The 10245-nt window shown below is 50.7% G+C and overlaps 1 protein-coding gene across 2 annotated transcripts in view; it reads left to right on the forward strand.

The window, feature by feature from the left end:
- Positions 1-7900, forward strand: part of S100A8 (S100 calcium binding protein A8) — a 146887-nt gene extending 138987 nt beyond the window's left edge. The window contains exons 1-3 of one of the 2 annotated variants that reach the window (XM_061185977.1): positions 6888-6930; positions 7391-7553; positions 7704-7900. In XM_061185977.1, coding sequence (XP_061041960.1) covers positions 7413-7553; positions 7704-7829 — 267 coding nt within the window. In that variant the 5' untranslated portion in view covers positions 6888-6930; positions 7391-7412 and the 3' untranslated portion in view covers positions 7830-7900. Of the gene's footprint in view, positions 1-6887; positions 6931-7390; positions 7554-7703 lie in introns of those variants that run through there. The other variant, XM_061185978.1, reaches the window with a different exon arrangement.
- The last annotated feature ends 2345 nt before the right edge of the window (positions 7901-10245 follow it).

The raw sequence follows: 10245 nt of genomic DNA on the forward strand, positions 1-10245 counted from the left end.
CAGATGCTCCTTTCCTCCCTACACCATCCCCAGTTCTCAGCCCTGAGGGCCACCTCCTCTGGGACATCCTGGCCAGCTCCGGGGCCCATGGCTCTGACCTTTCCCTTGATCTGCCCCTCCCATAGGTGACATAGGCCCAGTGTCATAAACAGTTCCTGGGCCGGTGCCACAGCATGCAGACACGTGACCCCAGCTGGTGCTGGCCCTGCAGCAGTGCTGGAGACGCAGAAACGAGGGGCGGTGGGCTCTGCCCTGGGAGCTCCCAGTGTGGAGGAGCTAGGCACAGCTCTCCACCCCGAAGCCCCTGGGCTGGGCTGTCCCTGCAGGGGAGACGGGCTTAAACAGCCTCCGATGGTGGACGAATGTGGATTGTGTTGTGGGGTGTGCAGTCAGCCAGCAAATGGACCCCTGCCTGCACCCTCTGTCTCCCATGCAGCCCCAGGTCCAGTTAGCTGAGGTGCCCACCATGCCACTGCCTCTTTGGCCGGATTCTGCCGCATAGGCTGTCCTGGCCACTGACTGTGTGAGTGAAGATCTGCGTCCTGCAAGCCCCTTCCAGGCAGGGCCAGGCCACAGTCCCCCACCCCGCCCTCCCACCGGCAGGCAGCAGGGGGGGGGCCTGGCCATTGCTGCGGGGCGATGCCTGGGGGCGTGGTTGACCCTCTGCCCACCCCTCAGGGCCAGAAGGAGCCGTACTCCATCACGGAGTTGTTCCGGGTGGCAGACAAGAGCAAGGACAAGCAGATCTGCTTTGAGGAGTCCCTCTACTGCTTGGGCAAGCTGGTGAAGGACTACCACCCGCAGTAGCACCAGCAGCTGTGTGCCCAGCACAGCGCCCACCACAGACTCTATCAGGGGGAGCCCAGGCGCCTCCCCACAGGGGCCGGCTGGGGGGCAGGTGCGACCTGGCTACGGGCAGCTGAAGGTACAGCTCTGCCTTGTGTGTCTGCGGTAAGGACAGCTGTGAAGGAAGAGAATAAAGCAACTTCGTAAACATTTCTGGATGTTGTTCAGTTCCTGGTTCTGGGCATCTGCTCCGGGTCCAGAAAGAGGAGGTTTGGTCCTACTTTGAGGATCATCCATTTTGGGTGAGAGACAGCCCCTGCCCCCAGGAGCCCCTGTCTGAGGGGGGTAGACAGAGCCCCTGCCCTCAGCTTTCAGTCTGAGAGCGAGGAGTCTCTTCTCCTGGGGAGCTGGCTCCTTGACAAGGAAGCCAGGGCTCACCAGAGATGTTCTGATCAGTCATTCACTACACATACAGGACTGAACACGAGTTAGGAGGGCAGAAGTTCTTCCAGATTCAAAAGAGAGTCCCAACAAAGGTGGAGCAGCCTGGGCCTGGGAAGGGGCCAGGACAGGGAGGGGAAGGTGACACTGGTAATTGACATTGGGTGGCAGGTCCGGGCCAGTCTGGGAGGGAAGATTGTGAGGTGGGTTTTTCCCACTATGAGTCAGAGATGGAGTCAAGGGCAAAGCCGGCAATGCAGCCTGTCAAAGGGAAGAGTGATGAGTGGGACGTGGGTGACTGTCAATCAGGGAAGGCTTCCTGGAGAAGAGGAGGGTTTGGTCTGGTTTTTACTAAGAAAAAAATGATGAGGCATGCGGGCGTTTTTCTGACTCTGGGCTATTTGTGAAGCCCTGATCCCTCCCTGCTGAGACCTGCCCCTGCCCTGTTTCTGCGTTGTTTGTTTTTGTCTCTCCCTGGGAGCCCACGAATCTGATGCAGAATCTCTTGGGGTGGTCTCCTCTGCCTTTAGGCCCTGCTGGGTCCTTCCTGGAGGGTTTCTTCTCTGAGGATGGTCTGAGGACCCACGTCCTGAGCGCATTGTGATAGAAACGATGAGTTTCAGAAGAATAATGGGTAATCATCTGTGTTGCTCCCCTGTGCAGATGATTGTGGGTGTCATTTAAGGGACTTGGTTTGGTTCCCTTTGCCAGCTGGGTCTGTGAACCAAACATGGGGAGCAGTGCCCTGCAGGCCGAGCCAGGGACCTTTGTTCCTGATCAGTGGAGCTTGGAAGCAGGCCTGCCATGGATGCCCGTCCACGCTTGCCAATCCCCAGTGCTCGCCTTTTAAAAGTCAGCAGCCCCCCACCCCCACTTCCGTCTGGACTTCCCCTGTGGAGGTGCCTGTCCTGCTGCATGGAGGTGTGTTGCTGTCTGTGTCCTCCGCCAAGACAGGCACCACGTCCTGTCATCTCGGTGTCCCGCGCAGGGCCCGGCATTGTCACACAGAGCGTGCTCAGGGAGGGGGTGACGCAGGGATGGCGCCTGCTGATTGGAATACCATGACCCAGGTCTGTGTTGCCTCCTGCAGGTCGCTTAGTCCCGTCCAGAGACTTGGAGACAGTTGGCCGGGTGACTCAGGACACCCTTGCCCCAGGCCCAGGTGGGTCTTCCCTGCCTGTCTCACCTGAAATGTGTTGTGTTCTACAGGCTTGGAGTATGAAGGGGCGGCTCAGCCCAGTCCTCCTGCCCCTTCCTGGGGGGTTTCTCCACCGACCCTGCGGGCTCTGTCCGCATTTCCTTAGCTGCGGGCAAAAGCCTGGTACTGGGACACACCAGGGACTGTGTGTGCTGGGACTGAGCTGTTTCTTGTAAACAGGACTAGGTTCCGCTCCCCATGGTTGCCCCACGTCTGTCAGTCTGATTACAGGAGCTGCCTTTTCCCCCATGTGCTTACCCAATTCCTGACACCCTCTTCTGCCAGGTCAGCTCAGCCTGGTCCTGCCCTCCTGGAGGCCCCCAAGGCTGCCTGTCCAGGGGGAGCATCTCTGGGGGCAGCATTTCATGGCCTCGCTGGTCAGCAGGCTCCATGGACAAGCGCATGAGGCTGGAGGGGGTCATGGCTCATGTCTCCCTTGCTGGACCTGGGGCTTTGTTTTCCTTCCTTTCTGGATGAAGAAAGCTGTCTCCACAGGGACATTCTCAGGGGAGTGGCTTCAAGGCAGGCATCTCCCGCGGGGTCCAGGGTCTGGGAAAAACATCATCTTCATCAACCTCACCATCACCCCCCTTGAAAGAGGTCAGCGTGAGCTCCATGCTGGGCTAGTGAACAAACCCGAAATAGAATCTCAGAAAAAGCGACCCTGTTGTTCTAAAGTGTGCTTTTTGGCACCTAAGCACCAACACAAAGCAGAATGTATGCCCAGAGGACCTTAGGTGACTCCCCGTGCCTCAGTTTTCTCATCTGTCACGTAGGGATAATTGTACCTGTGATGTCCATTTCACAGGGTTATCAAAAGAGTTAGTGGATGTAAAAACACTTTGATAATATGATGTGCTATTTGGGGTAAGATGGTATTGTGCCAGGTCATATAGAAGGGGCCTGGCAAATAATAGGTATGCACCAAGTGCTTGATCATTGGCTGAAAACTTGTCATATTAGATGTCAGAAACAGCCCTATTTTCCTGTCAAGAGGTTGACTAGCCAAGGAAGGTAGACTGCATTTGGTTGATGGATCTATATCCTGTCTTGTTCCAAAAACCACTTAAAGTGGCTGGGTATGATAAAGGGAATTTTCGCATTGGGTAAGGGCTAGATCAAGTGTTCAATGTGGCATTCGCTTATCCCCTCAGTAAGTATTAACTGAGCCCCTAGTATGCATCAGGCCCCGGGATGTGATGTGGTTTCTGCTCTAAAGGGGCTCCCAGACCCAAAGAAAAGACGGGCAATAAACAGATGAACTCTAATACAGCAGGGCAAATGCTGTGATGCAGAAGCGTTTGCTAGCATGGAGGAGAGAAGAATGAACTCAGTGTTGATAAGGGTGGGGGAAGGAGAGTCAGGGGTGGACGAGAGCAGATGGTGCCTGGGCTGGGGCAGGAAGGATGAGGAGGACTTTACTGGCAAAGAGGCATTCCAGGCAGGTGCAGAAAATAGATGCTGTCACAGTGGGTCATAAGTCGCCTAAGTCCTTTGATGCACCAAATGTTGTATCTCTGTGGGCCTCAGCTTCCTCTTCTGTAAAGTGGGAATTACGATAGAACATAACTCATAGGATTACTGTGAGGATTAAATGGACTGATGTAAGTAAAGCACTTGCAATGATTCCTGGTATATGGTAAGAACCCAGTAAATACTAGCTATTATTTTGCTATTGTTTGTTCTTATTGATTGTTGTTGCTGTTATAGTATATGCCAGGCACTGTGCTGGGTCCCAGGGAGGCAGAGATGGATGAGCCAGTCTGGGTGCTCGAAGGTTCACAGCCCAGCTGGGGAATCAGGCACATTTACAGAGCAGTAATCACGCTGTACACTCACACAGTGCTTGCTTACTATGCGCTGCTTTAAGCACTTCACACATTTTTTTGTGTGTGTGTAAACTTTAATTAAAATATAATGCAAATTAATAAAGCCCACAAATCATAAATATTTTTCATCTATTATTAATCCTCACAACAACACTATCAGGTAGATTTTATTTTTTTTAGGTGGTAGGCTTTCGAATTTTAAAATATTTTAAATTGTGATAATATACAAATAACATAAAATTTACCACTGCAACCATTTCTAAGCGTCCGGTTCAGTTGTGTTAAGTGTATTCACGTTGTTGTGCATCCAATCTCCAGAACTCTCATCATCTCGCAACTGAAACTCTGCACCCAATAAACAATAACTCCCCACCTCCCCCTCCTCCTAGACCCTGGCAATCACCATTCTACTTTCTGTCTCTATGAGTTTGACTACTCCAGGTACCTCATATAAGTGGAATTATACAGTATTTGTCTTTTTGTGTCTGTCTTATTTCACTTAGCTTAATGTCCTCAAGGTTCACCCATGTTGTATCATGTGTCAGGATTTCCTTCCTTTTTAAAGGCTGAATAATATTCCATTGCATGTATATACCACACTTATTTATCCATTCATCTGTGGATGGACACTTGGGTTGCTTCCACATTTTGGCTATTGTGAATAATGCTTCTGTGAACATGGGTGTACAAATATCTTTTTGAGACTGCTTTCAATTATTTTGGGTATATACCCAGAAGTGGAATTGCTGGATCATATGGTAATTCTGTTTTTAATTTTTTGAGGAACCACCATAATTTTCCACAGTGGTTGCACTATTTTACATTCCCACGAGCAGTACACAAGGGTTCCAATTTCTCCACATCCTTTTCAACACTTGTTATTTTCTGTCTTTGTTGACAGCAGACATTCTAATGGGTGTGAGGTGGTATCTCATTGTGGTTTTGATTTGCCTTCCCTAATGATTAGTGTGGTGGAGCATCTTTTCCTGTGATTATGGGTCATTTGTATGTCTTCTTTGGAGAAATGTCTATTCAGACATTTGCCCAGTTTTCAGTTGGGTTGTTTGTTTTTTTGGAGTTGAGTTGTAGGCTTTCCATATTCTGGATATTAATCGCTTCTCAGATATATGATTTGCAAATATTCTCTCCTATTCTGTAGGCTGAGGGTAGACTCTATTTTTAATCTCTACTTAATAATTGATGTAACTAAAGCATAGAGAGGGTAAGTAATTAGCCCTAGGTCACGCAGCTATAAAGTTAATGACAAAATGGAGCCCAAAGGGCTGTAGAAACATGAAGGAGAGAGAGGCTAATCCTATCTACTTCCCCTAGGAGGCGGTGATGGCCTAGGCCTTGGAGGAGCACAGGGTAAATATTTGTTGAATGCATGAAGGAGGGAGAGAGGGGAGGAGTTTTCTCAGCAGAGTCATGTTCTTGTCAGATCACACTCTGGGAGCCTGATGCTCTGGGATCCGGTCTGGGCTCTGACACATCTGCACTGGGAAACTCTGGAGGAATCACTTCACCTTCCTGGGGGCTTGACTTCTGTGTGTGTAGACTGAGTGGGCTCTGCCCCGCCTTCCTGATAGGCATGTTCTCAGTATCTTAATAGGCTATGTGAGTCCGAAGGGCTTTGTAGCAAGAGAAATGCACCACAAATCTTCAGTGTTGGAAACCAGTTCATCTGAGTGGCATTTTGTTGGGTGGGAGAGGGACTTGGTCCTCCTGAAATCCGGGGGGAATTGGCCACCTCCTCTTCTCCTCCTGGGCACAAAGCACTTCTGTCTTCTCCAAAGATGCCCTCCTTCCCCCACCCCCACCCCTCATCGTCGGGTTCCTCTTCAGCCCAGGCTCCTGGGGTCAGAGGCACAAAATCATCCCAGAGAGGGTTGAAGGGTCCCTGCTGTTTATGCAGAGGCTCAGTGCCTCATGCATACTGAGGGACTCCAAGCCAGCATCCGTCTCCTGGGGCACAGTGCACCCCCAGCTTCACAGAGCAGGAGCGTTGTGAAGGGGTAAGGGCAGCAGCAGAGAAACTGATTTAGGCCTTAGCAGCACACGTCCCCACCAAGTCCGGCCACACACAGAACAACAGTAGAAATACTCCACCTTTCATTACTAAAATCCAGCAGCCATGAAAAGTGTTCTTAACCTTTTAGGGGCCTTTGGACCCTTTTGAGAATGTGACGAAAGCTATGGAGGAATGAGCTTATACTCACGCACTCAAAATGTTGCTCTCAACTTCAGTTCCATTTCAGAGATGCACAGACTGGCCACTAGCCACGGGAATAGCCACAGCAACCGTGGGAAGGACTCAGGAGTGGGCATCCTGGTTGACCAAGCCAGGCGTTGCTAGCAGCTTACAAGAGGAGTCCTCACCATGCCGTCTTCCTGATATCTCCTGCTGGGCATCACTGCCTGGCAAAAGCTTTCCTCCTTCTACCTTTCCTGTGCTCCCCCCACCCCGCTCCAAGCTCCGCATCAGAACTTTTCATTCTGTGCAGTGATTGCCCCATTCACCTTGTTGGGAAACCAGAGGCTGTAGCAATCCTCGAAGGGAGCAGCTGCCTCTGAGTGGCCTGAGGCCCTGGGCAGCTGGCCAAGCCTCATTGCTATAAAAGGGAGCCGACACTCAGCCCTGCATGTCTTTTGTCAACTCTGTTTTGGGGAGACCTGGTAAGTGGAACTGCCCCAGTCTGTCCCACGCTTTGGGCTTCCCCTGGGAAGGGCTGAGGAGTGCAGCAACCTTCTCTGAGGAGGGGAGAGAAAGCTCGGGGAGGTCTGGACTGAGTCCAGGGCTCCCAGAAGAGAAGCGTGAGCCGGGGCTGAAGATGGAGCCGAGTGCTCTAGTATTTTTGGGTGAGGGCACGTTTGATTCCCAAGCTGGGCCCTTCCTGGGCAGCGGCTGGGGGCATGGGGAGAGCTGGCAGTAACTGTGTGTGTGTGTGTACCCTGCTTCCTTCCACACCCTCAGCCACATCGTCCCCCACTTCCCATCATAGCCATAGCCTATGCTGGGTTTAGTTATCTGGATGGTGCCATCCAGGACAGAGCCATCCCTTGGAGTATGAGCCTTCAGAGTGTCCCCCTAGGCACCATCCCCATGCCAGGGTTGCCCGTGTGCTCTGTCTTCCAGGTAGGACAAATCCTTGGGCACCATGCTGACGGACCTGGAGAGTGCCATGAACTGCCTCATTGACGTCTACCACAAGTACTCCCTGGTGAAAGGGAATTACCACTCCATCTATTGCGATGACTTGAAGAAATTGTTACAGACGGAGTGTCCTAAGTTTTTGGAAGTAAGGAGGGGCTGGGTGTGGTCAGGGTTCTCTGCCCGGCTCTGATGACACCCTGGGTCACTGGTCCCTGGCGTTGCCCTGTGCAGCCAGCCATGCCTCAGCTTCCCTGAGATCTTTACACTCTGGCTTCTTTCTCTCCAATCTTCACAGAAAAAGGATGCAGAAGCCTGGTTCAAAGAGTTGGACGTCAATGAGGATGATGCAATTAACTTCCAGGAGTTCCTCTCACTGGTGATAAAGGTGGGCCTGGCAGCCCATGAAGAAATTCACAAATAGCAGAGCTATAGAGCCCTGGGGCTGGTCGCCTGGTCTTGTCCCCTCAGAGTAATAAAGTAATTGATACCTCAGGCCTCTCTTGGTCTCTTGCTTTTCTCTTGTGGAATGAGGCTCCTGGGGGTTGGAGGGAGGGTTGGAAAACCCAAGGAAGAAAAACAAACCTCTGTTGCCCCCACTCCCCATCTCTCACGAGTCCTGTCTGCTTTCTTCCCCGTGTTCTCCCTAAATGATTCCCAAGGCTCTTCCAGCCCCACGGTCCTGAGTCATGGGTTCCATTGACTTAAGGATTCTACAAGGTCCAACACACTATAGCTGTTGATTTTCCTACTTGTTCCCAAATGGGTGATATGAGAACAGGGTGACGCAAGGAAAGCTCATAGTGTTCTCTAAGTTGTAATTTCCAGCTAATTATCTTAGATGTAACTTTTAGGAAATTAGGGAGATAACTATGTAGAAGTGTGTCTGTGTGTGTATGAGAGAAAGAGAGAGATTGATTCTATGTGTGGTGTGACTTTAAGGGGATGCTTAGAGTTTTACACTAAGTAACACTAATAAGCCCCCTGGCTCTACACTTGTAATTTCTCCTTAAGAGATTTTGGAAGCTTTCCTTCTCTCTCCATTCCCAACCTCCTAACGTGATTAAATAATAAAGGAATGGGCAGATAGGCTAATACATTAATAAAGATCAACTCAAAGAATAGGGTACTCAAATGCTTCCCTGTGGGGTGAATGCTTTGGTAATCAGTGATTTATCTAAAATAATCTCCCCATCATTACTCTGGATTTCCAAGGGTCTGGGGAAATGGGAGGGCCACAAGATGAATGGGCACCTCTCACCAGAACCCAACTCCCAAGTTGAGTTTCCATGCTGTGCCTTGGGACATTTTCTATTGTCCCCACTTAGGTGATGGGGCGGTGGTGTTAGTAATGGGGAAGGGGGTTGGGAGCTGTCACCATAATCTCTACACCAGGGGTTTTAACTTGGTCTACGGTATATCTCTGGAATGGAATCAAAGTTGAATGCATCATTTTGAGTGTATATGTATAAGCTCATTCCTCTGAGTCTTTCACTATTTTTTAAAAATATTTATTTATTTATTTATTTATGGCTGCGTTGGGTCTTCGTTGCTATGAGCAGGCTTTCTCTAGTTGTGGCGAGGGGGACTACTCTTCGTTGCGGTGCGCAGGTTTCTCCTTGTTGTGGCTTCTCTTGTTGCAGAGCACGGGCTCTAGGCGAGTGGGTTTCAGTAGTTGTGGCACGTGGGCTCAGTACTTGTGGCTTGCGGGCTCTAGAGCGCAGGCTCAGTAGTTGTAGTGCACGGGCTTAGTTGCTCTGCTGCATGTGGGATCTTCCCGGACCAGAGCTTGAACCCGTGTCCCCTGCATTGGTAGGCAGATTCTTAACCACTGCGCCACCAGGGAAGCCCCTCTTTCACTATTAAAAAAGGGTCCAAAGGCCCCTAAAAGGTTAAGAACACTTTTCATGGCTGCTGGATTTTAGTAATGAAAGGTGGAGTATTTCTACTGTTGTTTTGTGTGTGGCCGGACTTGGTGGGGACGTGTGCTGCTAAGGCCTAAATCAGTTTCTCTGCTGCTGCCCCTACCCCTTCACAACGCTCCTGCTCTGTGAAGCTGGGGGTGCACTATGTCCCGGGAGATGGACGCTGGCTTGGGGTCCCACTGTGTGCATGAGGCACTGAGCCTCTGCATAAACAGTAGGGGCCCTTCAACCCTCTCTGGGATGATTGTGTGCCTCTGACCCCAGGAGCCTGGGCTGAAGAGGAACCCGACGATGAGGGGTGGGGGTGGGGGAAGGAGGGCATCTTTGGAGAAGACAGAAGTGCTTTGTGCCCAGGAGGAGCAAGTCCCTCCCCCACCCAACAAAATGCCACTCAGATGAACTGGATCCCAATGCTGAAGATTACTCATCCCAGATCACAGGGTTTTTCCTCTGTAGTAGACTTTACTTATATAGAAATGCAAATGAACAGGGAAAGGTAACAGCTTAAACCCTTATTCACTGACCAAGGCTTTAATTACCAACCAGTTTTATTATCAGTTAACGTATTAGTGAAAATGTTTGGCAGCCAGCAGAGAACTAAGATTGGGACATAAAATGGGATGGGGGGGTCTAGTTATCAGATATGGAGATGGGCTCCTCTGGGCAGGCGTGGGAAGGCTAGGGACAAAATTACTTCCTTTTCAGCTTTCCTGAAGGATCACTTTATCTATTTCCCAAAGCAAGTGCTTCCACCTAATTCAGGAGTGTGAACACACTCTCTGCATTGAGGAAACTCTCATGCAGCTCTCAGAAGCACCTTTAAAGTTGAACTGCTGGGCCAAATGTGGCCCAGGCAAAAAAAGACAGGAAGGGTTGGCAGGGTTCACCAAGCAGCATCCCAGACTTCACTCAATA

The sequence above is a fragment of the Eubalaena glacialis genome, chromosome 3, assembly GCF_028564815.1.
Source record: "Eubalaena glacialis isolate mEubGla1 chromosome 3, mEubGla1.1.hap2.+ XY, whole genome shotgun sequence".
Taxonomy (NCBI): Eukaryota; Metazoa; Chordata; class Mammalia; order Artiodactyla; family Balaenidae; genus Eubalaena; species Eubalaena glacialis.